At 34.7% G+C, this 20,083-nt stretch overlaps 1 protein-coding gene across 7 annotated transcripts in view; it reads left to right on the top strand.

Moving 5' to 3' along the window:
• Positions 1–19,437, top strand: part of LOC134679298 (coiled-coil domain-containing protein AGAP005037) — a 109,153-nt gene extending 89,716 nt beyond the window's left edge. For 6 of the 7 annotated variants that reach the window (XM_063538197.1, XM_063538196.1, XM_063538200.1 and 3 more), the window contains one exon: positions 10,895–19,437. In XM_063538197.1, the coding sequence (XP_063394267.1) occupies positions 10,895–11,650 (756 nt within the window). In that variant the 3' untranslated portion in view covers positions 11,651–19,437. Of the gene's footprint in view, positions 1–8,186; positions 10,874–10,894 lie in introns of those variants that run through there. The other variant, XM_063538201.1, reaches the window with a different exon arrangement.
• The last annotated feature ends 646 nt before the right edge of the window (positions 19,438–20,083 follow it).

The raw sequence follows: 20,083 nt of genomic DNA, 5'->3' as shown, positions 1-20,083 counted from the left end.
CATTCCTCTCTTTACGCTTTAAACCATATAAAATCTCGAAGAACAAAATATTTCCTCCTAATGTATCCCATAATCATATAAGCAAATTTCACATAACTAAACTATAAAAACCAATTTCAATTGAAATTTATAATAAACATAAAATAATCCATATAGGAAGAGGTCAACCACGATCACACGATCAGTGTTAGGTGCCATACTGTCACTGTGTTTAGCACTTGGATTTAGCATTCATTTTAATGTCAAGTTCCATCGAAATGAAATTGTTTTGCTGCCCCTACAACTTCGTTAAAAACTTTTAGAATTTCTGTGATTCTCGAGAAAGATTTGAAGGGTTGTATTCCCTGCCGTAGGTACCTACTTATATATATTTTTTTAGTGTTCAATTTTTCTTAATACTAAAATTGACCTTGTGACTCCTACTATTGCGTTGCTGTATCTCTTATTGTTTCAAATTTCCCTCGCCGCTTCATTTGAATTACTCACACTGTATGCCTATAAGGTTTTGCACTTGTCCTGCAACCAATGCACATTCCGTAAACGTTGCATTCTTTAATTCTTGCTTCAGGAAAATAATGCCAATTTTAATACAAATTCGATCATTTGATAGTTAATAAAAAAAGTACTTGTAGTTGACCTGCCATTAAATCACTGCCGCATCCGAATCAGTTTGCTATCTCATTTGTTTTAAGAGTTGATTATCGGTAAAAGTTTTAAGATTACCAGTTGAATGAATTTCAAACACCTATATTGTGTTATTAAAACAAATAAATCATCTCAGTGTTAGCATAGCACATTTTAAAAATATCTCGAAACTTTTACACTTCAATATTTACGTGTGCGGGTACTGTGGCATGCCGGTGACGTAGTTCCCGAAACAATCGATAGTGGAATATTTAAAAATACTCGAGTATTTTTAAACCACGACCGACATGGCAAACCTTTAGTACGTTGAACTGTGGTTTCAAATATTGTCTCGGTTATCTTGTATTTATTGGTTATAGTCACATTGCTGACTATACTAATCCAGCACAAAATACACGTTGTACAAAACCAGATTTACACATTCCCTTTAAAAACCGAAGAAATTATCTGTCAGAGGGGTATTTAGTTATTAATTTTGATTTTCTTGGGGAATAAATCAATGGAATCGTGGCTATTTTAATATATGAGTATTGTATAAAAGGGTTTTGAAGATAATGTTATACTTACGGCTATTTAAAGTCAAAAGAGAATTAACTTAAATGAGCCCAACATTAACGCGCAGTTTCCTGCCTTGTAACTAAATATATGTGGCATGATTTTACTTCGAAGCACTAGAGCATAAATATGAGTACAACATAATCAATCATATATCTACCTACCAACCACATAGACAAACAGATTAGGGCCAACATTGAAGTATGAAGGGATAAATAGAACGATATTATTCAATAAATTCGAATAATTTTCAACGATTTTCTTACTCAAAAAAGGAAAAAAACTTTCACAGACAAACAGAAAGAGACTTTCAGCACCTAAAATTACTTTAGCTTTTCAGGTTGTTATGAAACAACAATAATATAGTTAGTTACAGTCAGTCTATAGAGTCAATATTGAGTGGTACAACATTCCGATTTCATAAAAAGTTATGTGTAAACAATGTAGGTTGATTTCCGACACTAGTACTGGAAGAGGACCGTCGTCTATCGATGTGGTCTCAGAGAACATTAAGCTAGCTTCTTGTTGGTAGTATCTAATGTTGTCAGTTCTCTCAACATCATACCTGGCACGTAAATCATGTAGCTGCATTTGTTTGTCTAACGTGTTACATCACAAATACGCTCAATTATTTATGTGTTTCAATAGCTCATTAAGATGTTTCCCCTTTTTTTGTTAGCACGCAGGTGTTCCACATATCTGAAATGATTAAACGCCTTATGCCACACACACTTTTTGCTCCACGTCGGGACCATAAGATATGATATGTTTGAATAAGTAACGCCACCAATATTAACTGTCAAATTCGGAGCAGATTGGAGAACGCTCGGTTTCTTTCTTTCTCATCTATATTACGACCAATAAATTATACATGTCTACTCAGTACAATTACGACTGTACATCAATTATTTAGCCTGTGTTACCTTGGTTTCGTCTATTAAATACTCGGACTCAAACTCAAACCCAAGGTGAAGCTTACTTTCTCGCTTGTGTAGCGTGAGCATCTGGCAAGATTAACTCTAACTAGGCTGAGATACTTACTTCTCCCTCTAAGTGATGTATTTTCTTCCCTTGAAGTATAGTTTTAGATAGAACCTAAACCTGCCTCTTGTGTTGTACCACCGGCACCATATTCTTAAGCCCGCTGGACCAGCAGCTGGTTAACTTACGTAACTTACTGTGTGTGTGCTGTGTAACTTACTGGCTTATCTTTCATACGAGTATATCTAGTAATAAGTATTTCCAATTGTCCCAGTTTTCCGGCATTAGAAATGCATTACCAAACTACCACAAGACTACAATACAAAGTCATGCCGACTTAAAATATTACGTAATTCCAAGCAGGTGTGAGTCAAATTAAATGGAATTTGTTGAACTATAACTGAATAGAATTTCGTCATTACAATCCTGCGTTCCATTAAATACTTATAGTGACACCCAAACAGCAGGCGCGCCTGAGCTCGTTTACGATGTTCATGGTTTCCTACAAAACAGACGCAATCTATTGTCAATAAAGACTGGCTTCCTTACCCAATACCTATTAAAAATATTATGCGAGCCTAACAAAATTAAAGTCCAGTTTCATTACAATAATGTGCAAAAACTGTGAAAGTTGAAATCTCAATAAGTCCTAGTTTCCCCTGTGAGTTGAAAGGTCAGAGGGCAGTCGTTTTCGTAAAAACTAGTGGCTACGCCAATTCTCGGGATTAGTTGCCAAGCAGACCCCAGGCTCCCATGAACCGTGACAATAAGCCGGAATAACTTTAGATAGAATATTATTTCTCAAGCAGACGGCGGAACTGCGGAAACTAAATTTTCGTATGTCGTCCCGAGTCGAAGAAGAAAAATGAAAACACTGAACAATTTAATTAATCTTTTTTTATGAATATGTGTACATTGTAATGTTAAAAAAAAATAGATCGTGCACGTAATTTAGTACCTACTTATATACATTTCACTGCAAATGCTTTGATTGGATGGTTGAATTTAGGATAGCATGAAATTTTTAGAAGGTATTGAGCAGAGAAGTCTAAACCCCTCTTCAATATTTCATCTAAAATCTAAAGTATCATATTCATAATTCGGACACTACAAGTATTTGAGGGAAAATAAATATCTACTGTAATTTATGTGTAATTAGTATGTTTATGACTATCAGTTCCATAATTTACCAAATGGCACCATTTGAATAAATAAGACCAACCCTATTTTGAAATACCTCAATAATAATATTTTACGTCACACAAATTGAACAAGTTATTTTAACAAAGGATTTCGTGGTTTTTTCTGTGATGGTACTCTTCAGTTCGCGTGGAAAGACAGCCGATACTTCAGAGAAGCGATAGTTATTAACGAGTAATGAAAATCTTCGTAATAATTATATCCATACTATTATTCATTTTCTATATTTATCTTTTTATTTTTTATTCCACATTATTGTTTTAAATCTTTCATCTACCTTGGTTATGTAACGTAACACCCATTTTGCTATTGTTATGTAGGCATGTTGGTGCACTCGAAGATAGCACAGCGCTTTAGCTACCTCTGTCCTAAAATCGCTTCAAGATAGCAATACGAGTTCCCTTTAACTTAATGATTCGCATCTTTTTACAGTTCAGACAGTATTACATGAAGCGGTATGCATGGAGATTTAATACTTTGCTTTTTATTAGTAAAACACTAAGTAATCTCTTAAATTTTAGCTTATTCACAATGTTTTTTTGAAAACGTAGCAGTCACAAGATATTTTTATTACGAAATCTTTGCAATCCATTTCCGTTAGCTCGACATGCTCGTTTTCATGAAAGCATTTCTAACGATTAACCTGTATTGACAGAAGAATACATAGTAGTTACTAATTAAATATGTTTAACTTATCAACTAATTTTAATTCTAGCTTCTGTCAGTACCCAGACCTAGCCCAGACAGTTGAAAAGAAATCAAGAAGCTCATTTCGATTGGGCAATGATAATCATGGGCACTTTTCACTTTCGTGACTATTTTAGTACCTACTTAAATTGTATATATATATTCATATACGGCGTATTTAGGCCTTAGGAACTCAGCAAACATTTTAACGGGAGATATTTAGCTGATTAGGGAGGGTATTATTCACAGTTACATTTAAAAAAGTTTAGGCTATATTATATTCAATATCTTAACATCATATTTGGTCTACAGTGATGCATATTAAAAACTTACTATACTTTGAGTAGGTACATAAAAAAGTATGTTATAGTATTAACACAATTTAAAAAAAACAACGGGTTGCACTCCGAGAGTGCCGACAGAAGTGAAAACTCAAATTTGTAGCTTTAATTGTTTATAATTCGAATAGAAATTGTAAAGTTACATTGCAGACCTGGCATCTAAATATTTGGTCATGATATTTTGAGTTTTATTCACCAGTACTAGAGTTCACTTTTATTAGCGATTTCATCAACATGTAGCTTTATTGAATTATATTTGAGTGGTATAAAGTTAGAATGTAACTGTGAGATCCTCGTAACTATTTCAACCCGGACAAGATTAGAACCTTTTTCATGTAACACACAGTTTTATATAATTATTCAAGTATTACAAATTGTTTCGTTATTTATTCAATAAACGTCAATACAAAAATATAAATAAAAAAAAATCTACAAAAACTTACGACTAGCTTAAGCCTCGTCAAACAGTCCGCCCCCGAGTTGTCCCTGGCGCAAAGGTACCCATTACCCATCACACTAGCCGCTTTACCGCGTTGAATGGCGATGGACAACTTTTGCACCAGGTACAGTCAACAACAGAGCTATGAATACAGGCAAAATGTCAAAAATATGTATACAGTACTTTATTGCCTGTACATTAATCGTGTATACATATTTTTAGCACTTTGCCTGTATTCATAGCTCTGTTGTTGACTGTACGAACCCGCGCGGGCGTCAGATCCGCTCTCCCTCATTCGACGTCCCATTAATAAAGGCAATGTCATCATGTTTTCATGTAATGTCATTCAGTTTTTCTTTAATGATTTAAATGCCATCTAAACGCTACGGTCACGTGGTCGCGTTACGCTTTCTCGAGTTTATCATTTTTTCCCCGCCTCAAAAAGTGCCCAGCGCCGCTAAAGAAGTTTTCACTTCAAAAAGCTTGTAAAAACATACTGAATTTGCAACTTTTCTTTGAGTTTTCACTGACAAGATCTAGTTATATCGATAACTAATAGATAGTGGATAGGATTGAATAATTTTAATACTTTTAGACCTGCAGAGGGTGACTGATAAAACTCAGTAATCATTCGTTAAAATATTTGCTTGTGTTACAGGCCCGTTCGGTATCTCAGGGTGTGATTTTCACCTACAATGTCATAAAACACTAAGTAATAAAATAAAGGCTAACCATGAATTATATTATAACATATTCGTGACTTTTGTGTTCAGTACATAACTAGTGGAAGATCCGCTGTATATGAGTTTATAACTAAATTGGCTAAATATATTTGTTTTTAATAGCTCTTGGCAGACATAGTGTGTCTGTCTCTCTGTAGTCATGCATATTTTACGTCACTACCTATGTATTTGTGTATTAAAGTCCGATGTAAACCATGTCATAAATAGTTACAACCCTTTACATTGTTTGTAGATTGAAATGAGTTTAGTTGTTTTCTCCACGTTTACATCATGCATGTAAAACTTTTAAACCCGTGTTTTATTATATACGATATTGTGATATACGTTATTTACCTGTTATTAACTAATTCGGACTTCTAAGGCCGATTTAAACATACCTACAATTATTTATAATACAAGAACTACATCGGAAATTTATTTGCATATTTAATGCTAAAGTCAATAGAGATATATACACCGTGTTTTTATAGAATTCGGTTAACTTCGGGGTATGGTTTAAGAGAACTAATTGGCATAGTTAATTAAAAAAAAAAAATTTTTTGCTTTTTTTAAATAAAAAAAGTTCAAAAAGTTAATAAATGTAGCATATAGCGTTGTTGTAACAAGGGTATTACATTTAACTCAACCAAACAGTTGAAATCTGTCACATTTCAATGTCATTTCGAGCATTGATCGACCGAGTTTGTACTTTAGTTTAGGAGCAAATGTATAACTCATTCTAAACACTAATCAATATCTAAACCGGCCCTAAGGCAAGTGTACACGCTTGTAAAGGCCTTATAGGAAAAAAAATAATTATTGAATATCTCCGAAATGGAGTTAATTAGAATATCGGTGTCTTTGAGAAAATTACTCAATTTAAGCTCAGGAATGCACCCTTGAAAATAACGGAAAAAAAAAACACGGTGTATAGCGGAAGGTGCTGGGCCTAACATACGGCGTTGCGTGAACAAGAGATTTCCTTTGGCACGATTGGTCCTTAGAACCTAAAGATGGATTTAAGAAGTGGAGCCACCGAGATTTTTGATGTAAATTTTAGGAGGGGTGGGGGCTCTCAACTTGATCTTGATATCTATGTCATTTAAGCTACTAGGCCATTTTCATTTATGATATAGACACCATTCCGTAGTAAAAACACATAAAATACTTTTTTATTAAATTCCTCTTCACGCTTAAACCGCTAAACCAATTTACTTAAAATTTGGTACAGAGATAGTTTGAGCCCCAGGGAATAACATATCATACTTTTAATCTCAAAAATCATCCCTTAAGGGTGCGATAAGGGAGGTGAAAATTTGTATGGGGATCCAATAACCGCTGAACCGATTTAGATAAAATTTGGAGATATTCTGAGTCCTGGGGAAGATATTGGATAGTTTTTATTAAAAAAAATCTTAAAAGTGAAAAGGAAGGTGTAAGATTGTGTGGGGAACCAACTTGACTTGCGTCGGCTGCACTCATACCCCAGCGGCAGCGACACCGACGCGTCGCCGCCGGTGCGCGCACGAGGCCAGCACCCGCCCAAGCCGCCCGTGCCCGAGCGCCACCCCGAGCTGATCGCGCTCGCCGCGCGCCGGGCGCCACCCCCTCCTCCACCGCGCACCACATCTCGCTCGCCTTTAGCTTCACCTACCTCTCCTTCGTCACCACCGAATGCAGATTCCTCACCTCCCGATTCCTATCTTAGCGAGGAGAAGACAGCTTTACGGCAGTCTCTCCTCGAACAACGGCACGAGGAGCTACTAAAAAAACAAAAACAAACGGCTGAACCTACATCTTTGATTTAGTTGAAAATGATACTAAACTTGACATAGAACCTATACTTAAAAAAATATTAATCTCAGACCCTACTGACCCTTAAAACCCTCCCACCCCCACCTGCGTCGAAAATCTGGGTGGCTCCACTTTAAATTCATTTTAGGAACACAAAGATTGATTCTGCCTAAGGAAATCTCTTATTCAGTGAACGCCGTAGTTGATCTTTTTATGGCCTGAGCACACTCCACTAATATATTATATGTATGTTAAGTAACATATAAATCAAATGTAGTCCTTCAAATGCCTTACGGTTGTATTCAAAAGTTTTGTTATGTATCCAAGACATTAGAAATAATTTTGTTTTGTTCATAAAAAGTATTCTTCATTTTTAAAGTCACTTTTGAACTCTCTCAAAAGTATGTTGCCTATTTTATCTTTAAGTCGGCTTTGATTTTTTATAAATTACCAGTTAAGTCAACATTATGCCACCTTTACGTTTCTGCACTCAATTGAATTAAGTATAAATTTCAATACATACGTACACGTTTTACGAGCGTTACTTACTTACGCCTCAATTTTTTTAATTTAGTTGCTTTCAATGTGTAACGTAATATATCTGTAAATATACAAGTACGCGATTAAATAATTAAATGGTAATCGGAAAATATTTACCTAAATACAAACATTTTTTTCATTCATGCTTAATTTGTAATGAGAAACGCAACGTGAACGTGGCATTTACACGATATAATTTGTTTTGAATGTTGACTTGTAGAGTAACCGCATGCGACGTTATCCGCTTGGCGACCTTAGTGCACCGCCGTTTGTTTGTTGCAGCGTGCTCTCGATACCAGGGGCTGCAGCTCGCAACCTAGTTCTTCAGGAGTAGAATGAAAGCTTTACGACCACTGTCTTTTTCATAACATACTAAGTTTTCGTTAACAACTTACGTTCTAACTGCGTAATTTGTCAATCCCACCAATTTTTTGCATTCCTTCACAACCTTTGCCCTCCTTTGTTTGAACTAGAAAGATATAATCTCTTACATAATCCTATAAATGATTTCCGATTGGCTATTATGTTGAATGCTATCTCAAAAAGTGATATTGTACAATCACAGGATACAGGAGCACAGGTAATTCTTTTACACACTTTTATTCGCTTAACACTTTTTATTATACCTAACTCTAAACCTTATCACGTACATTTTGCACTTCTGTTAATATTCATTTTATTTTAGAGCAACTAGTTAAAGCAGTCTTTTGAGCTTAGCCTTAGATTAGTTTTATTTGGTAGCAATGTCATTGGACATTAGCTTTGTTGAGTATTTAGAAAAAGGTACTTAAAAACACTTTGACTAATGGCAAAATCATCACAATTGTTAAGAGTGACAACATTTCCTTTTACATTGAAATATCACTTTTTATGCATCTTATAATTCACAAAATTTAACGTATGTATATTAATTTTATATCTTTCATGTCACATTATATAAGTATTGGAAGTAATGAATTAAACCGTGTTTGCCTACCAGCCCTGTCCGATGCTAACCACCACGTTTTGGTTCTTATTATCACGTTCTACCCTTTGGACTATTAAAACTTTAGTCTTTTTGTTGCTGAATAATTAATTCAAGTACATTAACAAACTAACCTAACATCTTTACAAATAATAATAATGTAAAAATTTGAAGTCGGTAATGTAACTTGTTACATGAATATCAAGATAACATATCAACGTAATATACGTACGGTCTCGTTCAACATCGTCGTTCCAAGAAGATCGTTGCAGAGCAAAGATAACATCGATGTTTTGCGACTTTTGCGGTAAATATAAATGACTGACAAAAAACCTGCATACGAGTATCAACAGCTTCTGACGTCTCCAGATATCCGTCTTATATCAGTAAGAATTGATTTGTGCCACAAGAGAGCAAAGTTCTTATTGCTTTGAGTGCTAATTTTGAGTGCTCACTGTTTTGAAGTAATAAGTGGTTCGAGCTCACGAGATTTACAAAAGACCGAAGGACTTACGCTTTACAAAAAGGATTTTTAGAATAAACCGTGTGCTTTATGATACCTTTCTAAATAAAAGTTTAGATGGGAGATCAGAAAGAACGTAGACAAGCATTAGAAAAGATTGACAGCCTTATTATTTCCGTTTAGTACTAAAAATGATCAAAGTTACCTTAGTTCCTATATTTTAACTTACTTTAAATTGCCTGTCTTTAAATCTGCACGGTGCTACTCAGATACTAATATAGGAAAACAAATTACAAAACGGATGATGGTTGTGTATGGTGATGGTCCAATTATGCACAGAGACAGACACAACAAATAGGTATTTAGATACAAATAGTGGAAAGCACACAGTAAATGCGTAACATCCCTCTGTCGTAAGTAGCTTTTTGCTAGAAGGGATTTTGATAATGGTTAAAGGACAGTTACATTACTCGTACCTATTGTTTTCTTATTGTCGAGGATGTTATTGATTTATTAAGGTGGATGTGCCCGTATAAATTTCGTACAACTTTCTTGGCATATTTTATATCGATTATTATATGCCTTTAAAATCCTTCATTGGGTAAATGTTCCTTTCTGTCTTCGCAAATCTAAAATAAAGGCATCAAACACACTATAATATTACAAAATTTCAGTCACTGATTGTTAGTTTATTCAAAACTTTTAAAGATGTCACTTCAACTAAACTCTACCTATACATATATATCTGCGGAATCTAAAATATCGGAAAGGATACAAAATTTAAAACCAAACATCTACATATCTACACAAAAAGAATAAATTTATTTGTAGATGTTTAAATGTTTGAATTGCGAGTTCTTAGCTAACTAACTTTGTTATGAATGTATGATAAAAAATATATTATTAATTCATTAGTATTTAGTACATATTTTGTTAATTTATGTTGTTCTTAATTCCTTTATAGTATTTGGTTGGATTCGACGATTCAACTGTTCAGTATTCAGCCGGAAAAGCTAGATAGGACAGATACCGGATAGTAACCGGATATCCAGATACATGTAGACGTAATATTTTTTACTTGGTTCTCAAATAACTCCACATCTTATGACATTATTTTGTAATCTAATCGGCTTGACCACCATTGACATCCACCTTAACTTACAATCTTCTTTGTAGACTTATATTATTGAGCAACAAAAAGCTAATTTTATTTCTACTTGTTCTACCCGGGTATGATTGTATAAAACCATTTTATTTAGCTAATAAGTGTTTTTCTGAAATATTTTTTATATTTCTTTATTGTGAATGTCTTGATGGAATCGATGTTTGAAATATTATTTTAAAAGTGTGGTTGCAGTAAAGATATATTTTGGGCTTCAATCCATGTGGAGGCGCAAAAGCATTAAGTAGTACGTGTATTTAACTGCCGATGCGTGTCTGTGGATTAAAGCCTGCAGATCAAACATACATAGATTTTTAACATTACGTTATTTGCAACCTCGCTTTTATAATGTCTGTTGGAGATTGCGGGACACAGCTAGAAGTGCGTGGAATGGTGCGCAGGGCACCGGCAGCGGGCGAGGTACTGCGTCCCGGGGAGCAGCGGAGCTGCGGCCAGAGAACGCCCTCGACGCGCTACTAGACGAGCTGCAGACGTTCGCCAAGCCCGCGGAGCGCAGCTGCAGGGGCGCTGCGCCCGGTGGCGAGGGCCCCTTGCGTCGGCTGCATTCATACCCCAGCGGCAGCGACACCGACGCGTCGCCGCCGGTGCGCGCACGCGGCCAGCACCCGCCCAAGCCGCCCGTGCCGGAGCGCCACCCCGAGCTGCTCGCGCTCGCCGCGCGCCGGGCGCCACCCCCTCCTCCACCGCGCACCACATCTCGCTCGCCTTTAGCTTCCCCTACCTCTCCTTCGTCACCACCGAATGCAGATTCCTCACCTCCCGATTCCAATCTTAGCGAGGAGAAGACAGCTATACGGCAGTCTCTCCTCGAACAACGGCACCAGGAGCTACTAAAAAAACAAAAAGCGCTCCAAGAACAGTATGCGCGACTACAGATGATCCAACGTAGCGGACCGTCGCTTCCACCAACAGCGCAGCCTGACTTAAAGAAAACCGGTAGTGAATCGAACCTACTAACTAAAATGAATCTGAATCTTACTGCAACAAACATTTCCGGTAGTATGACACACTTGGCGTGTGACGCTGAGCATCAAAAGCCGACGCAGAACACGCCCGCGCCATCGGACTTGGAGAGGCCACCTGCGTCTGACACTATAGCAACAACCAATAAAGTTTATGAGACTGACATTCTGTGACCTTGCAGCAGTTGTTTTATATCTGTATAGTTTATCTACTTCAGGATAGTACTTTCGGAATATACCTAATTTAATTTAGTGTGGCCTCACAGTCACTTACCGCCAGCGTGAACTGCGAGCTTGCGTTCACAAGTACATTTACACACATTTTTTTTATAGGAAGGGGCAGAACAACGACCGGCTTGGTTTTAGGATGACTCACGTTAGAACAGGCCGTGTTCGGGCCGAAGCTTCCAGCGCTTACTTTTCTAGCGTCATGACAGGCGATCACGTGATGCTTTCCATGGTGGTGGACGATGCGCCGTAAGCTCCGGCCCGTTCTAACGTGATTCATCCTTTATGGGGCGCTGGCGGTAGGTAAGCACGCCTGTATATAATTATCAGGTATATATATATACATTTAAGTTTGTATTTAAAATATATATAATATTATGAGAGCTTTATAGGCGAATTAAAGTACCTTTATTTTATATTTTATTACAGAATAAATTAATTTGTCATTATACATACTCGTATATAGTACAGCTAACCTCAGATCCTTTAGATAACCAATTGCACTGGTTAAGAGGATAATGCCTTTGTTTAACAGACCAGAGTCAAAGGCCGAAAAATCGTCTGAGTTCAGCTATACTATAACTATTTATTAATTGTTACTTTAATCAAATTATTTTACTAGCGCCTCTTGTCTAGGTGTGCCACATGCCTTCTTATGTTAACAGGTCATAGATACAAAAACGAACGGCGCTAAATAACTAAAGCACCTTTACAAATTAATATCTAAAGTCACGTAAATCACAATAATTATGTATTTGATTTATTGACGAACTTACAAGGTGCCCACGGGGAACCCGAGAGATTTTAATAGTTATACCTGTTAGTTGACGAGTAGGTCAATTAGGCCTAGAAAAAGTTTTGTTTGGTTTTCTCTTGGATTTTTATATGTAACTGTCACTCAAAAAAATTAACTTATTTTTTTAATCTAGTTTTTGCATAGTGTTACATAGGCGAATTCCAAAAAAGTTTATAGAACATTTAAGTCTTTAAATATGATCAAAAATATGTATACGTGTTCCTCGTGGGCACGTGGTAGGTATAATTAAAAATTTTAGTCAAGATGTCGCAATGTATATATACAAAAAAGTGATGCGAAAAAATAATGTATTACAAGCAATTTGACACAGTGTCCGAAACAATAATATGAGTAATAAAAATAAATAAAAGCATAACATAGGAAGCATAATGCTCTATCTATGCTAAATTTAATTAAATTAGAAAGACCAATTAAACATTCCAACTAAACATTTTAAGCTTTTTAAACTCAGTTCGATTCGGACACTGTGCCTAAATGTTTAATTTTTTTAACATTGTGTTCAGCCGCATAGTGAAAATATAATGTAAGTATAGATAATTTTGTGACCATATTGATAACCGTCGCCATCATTTTGTATGACACAGTCATGTAAATATAAAATGAGCACTCATAACTTTTAGTATATTGAGGACCCCGCTTTACATTTTTTACGTAGGCTAACTACGACATTGTAAGTTTATAAAAAACTAATCTAAATTAATTCGATCAACATTTTTAAACTTTGGGTATTGAATAGTTTAACAATAGTAATGGCGAAATTTGCACACGTCTACATTTGCACAAATTTAGTTTGTCTTGTTGTTGGATGATTCCATGAAAATCGGTTTATTTTGTGTTTCAGTAATTTTAACAGTTTCATATAAAATTATGAGGTACCTAATTTTTTTTGTAGGGATTAAATATGAAAGCCGTTTAATCAGATCACTCGTTTTGATATTGATCACTAGTACCTTATCTCATTTCCAAATATTTGGGTATATTTTTGATCGCTAATTTCTTTGTGTTAAAATCACACAATACATAACGCAACAGCCTGTAACGCTATAATATAAAAAAAAATATCCTAACAAATTTGTACCCTAATATTGTCATGTTCATATGTGTATAATAAATATCAGTCCCTATATTTAAAAATACTATATTTAAAAAGCCAGTATTTAAAAATACGACTTTCATATTGATTGTCATTGTGACAAGGCACGAAATGGGTCGGAAATTTAATTCTTTGACTGTACCTAATGTCATCTGTCACCTACTTAAAATCATTAGTAGGGTTATTACTGATAGTGTTTTAACGATTTTAGACAGGTACCTACCTATCTTTAGCTAGAACCGATCATACAGTTACGACCATGATACTAATGTTTCATGTTTTGCCGAATTTTCACATTCCATTACCTGCATTAGATACATATGTAATACGACGTGATTTTTGGGGTAAAATAATTACCTTTATCTTTAGGTCCTCTAATTCATATTTACACTGATTTAATTTAAATAAAGATAAACATTAGGTATTTATTTGTAATGAAACGTTATATGTAGCTATCGAATAATTTATGTCTCGCATAATCATTAATATTACCTTCGAAAATCAATATCTATTGTTTATTTACAAAATCAAGGTTATTTTATTAATATTACTTAACTTAGGCATATAATTTTAATGTTTTGCGGGGTGTAGTTAGTTTTTTAATGAATGATGTAAGATCTTCTCCGATTGGCTAATATTATTGTACAGATCTACCTACTTTAGAATAAGTCGTATAGATCCTTAAGTGTAGCTACCAACACGTAATATAATATGTTGTGTCTTAATTTTTTTACTATTGACTAAGACAGACAAACTGTTACCTAATCTTATATAGGTTAAACATATATTCTGCAATTTAAGTACGTTCCCAACCTTTTTTGCCCTTGGAACCACAATTTCAATACACTTTGAAATCATACCTTTAATATCTACCTACCAGTAAGTATTTACATATAGCTATGATAAACACCAAAATTTTTATTATGTACTAGAATATCGTGCCTCCTAGGATAAAAATATATCATTGAATATCCGTGCATCGTTATATGTATTATACGTGATGAAATATATAATTTAATTGCAATCAGAAAACCAGTTTCACGCCCGAGTTTATTCGTAAATGTTATTTTAATTGAAATTGTTTTCTAGGACAACGAAATAATTGTCGCAAACATTTTTATACTGATGTAAAATTTTATGAATGTGACTGATTTTGTTTTACCTACTTCCAAAAGGATTGTAACGTCAGACGTAACTAATTAATATTTTTGATGGCTGTAGAGGTATACTTACGCATATTTTATACAATTAGACTGTGATAAGAAGGTTAATAATCCAGTTTTATATTTCTGCTTATCGGTGTACGTTTATTCGTTATAAATATTATTTTTACGTGAATCTTGTAATTATGCTATAGCATTCGCAACTCCATTGCATTGGTAATCGTTGTGTGCCTACCGCGCGGTAAGTGTTAAGTCCTGGAGGAAGTCTTCCACTAAATTTTGTCACAGTCACTCCTATAACATACTCTAACCGTCATAAATATTAGTATAGATTATGTGCCACATTTTTCAATACAGCATATTATGAAATGATGTCAAATTCATTATGAAAAATATACGTGATATAGTTATAAAATAAAAAGTATGAATTCATATATCCTTATTTTTAGACTCGAAATATATCTGCATTAGTAAAATATAGCTTAGATCAGATCTTCTCAACCAGACGAGCACCGAGCAGGGCTCATTAGGTCCGCGGCGGCATTGGGAAATCGGATAGAGGTTGTTAATGAGAACACATCGGGAAACCCTGGTCTAGATTTTTAGAAATAATACTAACACTAAGTAACTAGAAATAAAAATGCTTGTCATTATTGTGTTGCTATGTAATAAAATAAAATAATAAATGTTATTATTATATTCTACCTCTGCACAAAATGTTTGAGCACACATAACTTAATTTACACATGCACGCGTTTATGACTTGCTTGGTAATAAATACTGATGACACCTACTTTTAAGTCAGGTATGGCTCAATAGAGCCTAGTTCAATCATAGGTTCAGAGCCGTGCATAATGGTCAGCGAAATTGCTAAATTTATATTTTTTCGACAAGAACTTACTTTATTGTTTCATGTAGTCAATATTTCAAATCTTCATTCATACAAAAGTAACATACCTACTTTCTCCATAGTTGCGTTTTGAAGTCATGCATTGCTGGCTGATATTAACACCTACTATATTTGGTAAATTACCTAATATTACACGAAAACACAAACTCCTGTCTAAATATAATAACTAAGTATACAAAGGAATTGTACGTATAAATACGAGTATATAATAATATTATGTTTTTATTACGAATACATTTACAGTTAAGTCATTCTAAATTAAGTACCCATTCGTAACTTTTTCTTAAAGTGAAAATGTATTCAGCGCCGAGTAAACAAAAGTTCTACCATGTTGTATGTTTTAGTTTTGTTCTAATTACGCAGTCTACTTTACAATATCAGGTTTCTTTTTATCACTAATTATTTTATAGAATGGAATGTCGTGTCCAAACTCGATACCTTGCCTATTGCCTATTTTCAAAGAAAGTGTTCCTTCTTTATGAGCTCTTCCTAACGGATCGTGCATACTAGTCCAGTAGGTACACTAAGGATTCACTTAAAGTAACACAGTACAGTTATTTACGAGGGTTGCACTGAAAATGTCGGGAATAGAGAAAACTGTCGCATCTAGACAGTCAATCTTTATTTTAATGCATACTTAAACTCAAACTGACCACGCATATAAATTTTCTTTTGAAAGTAATCATTCTGTAATGCACACGGCTCATAATCCCAAAGTCCTTTTTGTATGGCGATTTTGGGGCCTTAGTGGTTTTGTATGAAATTCGTAGAGTAGCCAACGGAATTGAAGTTTTTTTTACATATATCTATATATAAAAGATTTTTTTACTGTTGTCATATGAATATTTAGGAATGTCGAAATCTGCCGATATGCAACTTTTTTGGCAGTCTTTTTAATTAACAGCACAAATGCGATCTTAAATTTTGACGTCGCTTTGGAATGACATGCTTCTTTAAGATCACCCATGGGATAAAATGAAAGTGACTTTCATATATAATTTTAACTGCAAACGAGCGTACGATGAACTCTAGTTCATAAAAAAATAACAGAAGCCCATTGTAACTTTTATTTGTTCGCTGAGGGCATATTGAAAACCGTTTAAAAATGTGATCCGAAAAATCACTTGGCCAAAAATTCAAATAATGTTCGACATACAATTTTCAAATTGTCAGTAAATTTTAAATATAAATGACAACCAAATGGAATATACCTTAAAAGTTTTATAAAGAGTTACATTTTTATAAATTATATGCCTCATTCTATTATGTTATTTCTAAGTGTCCCATTCCCGAATATTTCAGTGCGACCCTCGTATTGCTATAGATCAGTTAACATATACTGTAACGATTAATAATAATGAAATATTGGATCAGTAGGCTGTATAAATACTGAGTACGCTCAGATATGTGATTGACATTATATGTATAATCATAGTATCCTTATCGGTTAGCCACCTACAACACAGTTGTAAATGATAACGCCTGCTCTAGTCACACAGTGTCCAGACTATGATTATAATTCATAGAATTTTAACTAAAGAGAAATTAAATTAATGTACCTATCATGGGTAATAGCGGATGGCGCTGGAGCTATACGGCGTTGCATGAACAAGAGATTTCCTTTGGCAGGATAAGGACCCAGGGATGGATTCAAGAAGTGGAGCCACCGAGATTTTTGATGAATTTACATCAATGTAAATTTTTAGGGGGGGGGCTCTCAACTTGATCTTGATATCTGTATCATTTAAGCTACTAGGTCAAGTTTGGTATCGTTTCCGTATAAATCGGGGGTGCCGAATTCATTTCTGATATCATAATGACACCATTCCGAAGTAAAAACACATAAAATATGAAGACAGAGATAATTTGAGTCCCAGGGAATAACATAGCATGCTTTTAATCTCAATAATCATCCCTTAAGGGTGTGAAAAGGGAGGAGGAAATTTGTATGGGGGTTCAATAACCGCTGAACCGATCTAGATAAAATTTGGTATAGAAATAGTTTGAGTGCCGGGGAAGAACATAGGATAGTTTTTATTCCAAAAAAAAAACCTTAAAAATGAAAGGCAAGGTGTAGGATTGTTTGGGAAATCAATAAACGCTGAACCGATTTCGATGAAATCTATGTCTACATCTTTGATTTAGTTGAAAATGATACTAAACTTGACTTAGAACCTAAACTTAAAAAAATATTAACCTCAAACGTCGCAGACGCTTAAACTCCCCCCAACTTCCACCTGCATCAAAAATCTGGGTGGCTCCACTTCTTAAATCCATCCTTGGGTCCTAAGGACCAATCCTGCTAAAGAAAATCTCTTGTTCATGCAACGCCGTGGTTGACCTTTTTTTGCTCTGAGCAAACACAACTATAAGAGAAAAAAATGCGCATCAGATCATGCACAATGAAGGGTTCTGTCAATCGTTTGTCTACATGCGAAGTATGAACTTTTAAATTAAAAATAGACATTGATGAGCAACGTCATCATCATTCGACAGCTGTCAGCTAACACGACACAAGCTTGAACTGAAAAAACGGTCAAATGGATAACTTCCTCCTGGAAGACGGTTAAAATATTGAAAGCAATGTGTTCTGGAACTTTTCTCGCTACGCTAGTTATTCTATTGTAAAATCACTGACTTGCTTGGATTCAAAATTAATGATTGCACCAAAAACCAACATTGCTCTTTGTATAACAACCATATTATCGACTTTGAGAGTGATCGTTACCGAAAATATTTACCATTAAGTAGTTAATTTTAATGACCTATATGTAAAAAAAATATACATTTGAGCAGTTCCTCCCTAAAAATATGTTTCCTATCAGTTGAACTACAAAATTTTGTTGCTACCAACGAAAGACGCATCGTTACAGTTACTTAATAAAAATTTTGCGACACACCCAGGGGAAGACTGAGAACATGACGAAACTGTAAGGGAACTGTTTATGCTATTTTAGTTACAGAACCTGAAAAAGAATCATCGAAAGGATGATCGTGAAACGTTGCGTGGGCGTTTTCTTTGAATGTGCGTTTGAGAAATCGCACATTTCAAATACTTAAAAGTAGCTCTTGTGATAGTCTTAAATATGGGGTTTTTGTATGTTTATGCAAAATATTATTAATTCTAACACATGTTTAAACTACGACTAAACGGACTATCTCGACAAACACAACGCCATTCTCAATTGCGACACTTAATAGGTTGAGTTAGGAAGTTACGAACCGCTGCGTTTGTTGTGCTATTAGACTACAATGAGTAAGTACCTACTATGACTCAATGTTGCACTCTTATTTTTCAGAAATTATAGTATGTATAGGTACAACAAATGTTTTTTTTTTAATTTGTATTGTTTAAGGAGATAATTACGTTCAACTAATGTTATTATAATTTCACATACTTAAATCGTTAATCGCTTTTCATTTTCAGTAGCTCACTAAAACATGACTATGTGAAAGTAAAGTTGTGCCAAATAGCTATATTTCTGTGTTGATTTTGTAAGCTTTGTGTACTTAAATAAGACTTTGTAAGTATATTATGATGAAATTATTATTAAATGATAATTTTATCTGACATACGAACTTTGCTTGTAATAATTTTGTAGCTTAAAGCTTGCTAAGTATTACGTTTTGTTTATAATAATTGATTAATTTTATCTTATAACTACAATTCTTTTTATATATATGTATGTTAAGAAATAGGAGCATAGTATGTTTTTTTATTGTGGTATAAAATAAATATACATGTCAAGTTAAGAATACCGGCTTTCATTTCAACAGTTTCTTATCAAATCTAATTAAAAGGCGAACAGAGAAGAGTGCGCCTTGATCGAACTTGAATCCGAGGGCCACGGAAGCAAGGAACACACGCTTGACGCTGACGCCGCGCCGAGGGCCATTTGCTCGGCCTGCTTACGGAAAACAAAATCCAACAATGCCTCGGCCACTGAGAGTGCGTTCCATGGCCCTCGGGTCAATTCTGTAACAAATAATTCTCTAAGGTTGACTACGAGGTAAAATTATAATGAAACAAACAATAATTTCATCAGTTCATTCATTACACTTATGTAGACGCCTATTGATAATACAGCGTTGTTTTATTTTGTATCAGTAACAGTGATCTTTTATTTTAAACTTTGGTTTGTGGAGTTAGTGATGGAGCATATTTTACTTAAGCTTCTGCGGTGTATACCTGAAACATTGAATGCATTGGTAATAAGTAATGAACTAGTCCAAAAACATAAAATGGAGTACCAAAATGAAAATAATAAATCGGCTTAGTGTAGGGTTCCATAGTTTACCCTCGATTACAGAAGGCTGAGAGTAGGGGGGCTTATAATGTAGATAGGTACCTACTATGGACATAACAACATTAACAAACCAATCTTCATGGATATTT

The sequence above is a fragment of the Cydia fagiglandana genome, chromosome Z, assembly GCF_963556715.1.
Source record: "Cydia fagiglandana chromosome Z, ilCydFagi1.1, whole genome shotgun sequence".
Taxonomy (NCBI): Eukaryota; Metazoa; Arthropoda; class Insecta; order Lepidoptera; family Tortricidae; genus Cydia; species Cydia fagiglandana.
Note: the sequence above shows the minus strand (reverse complement) of the source record. Positions and strands in the feature narration are given on the sequence as shown.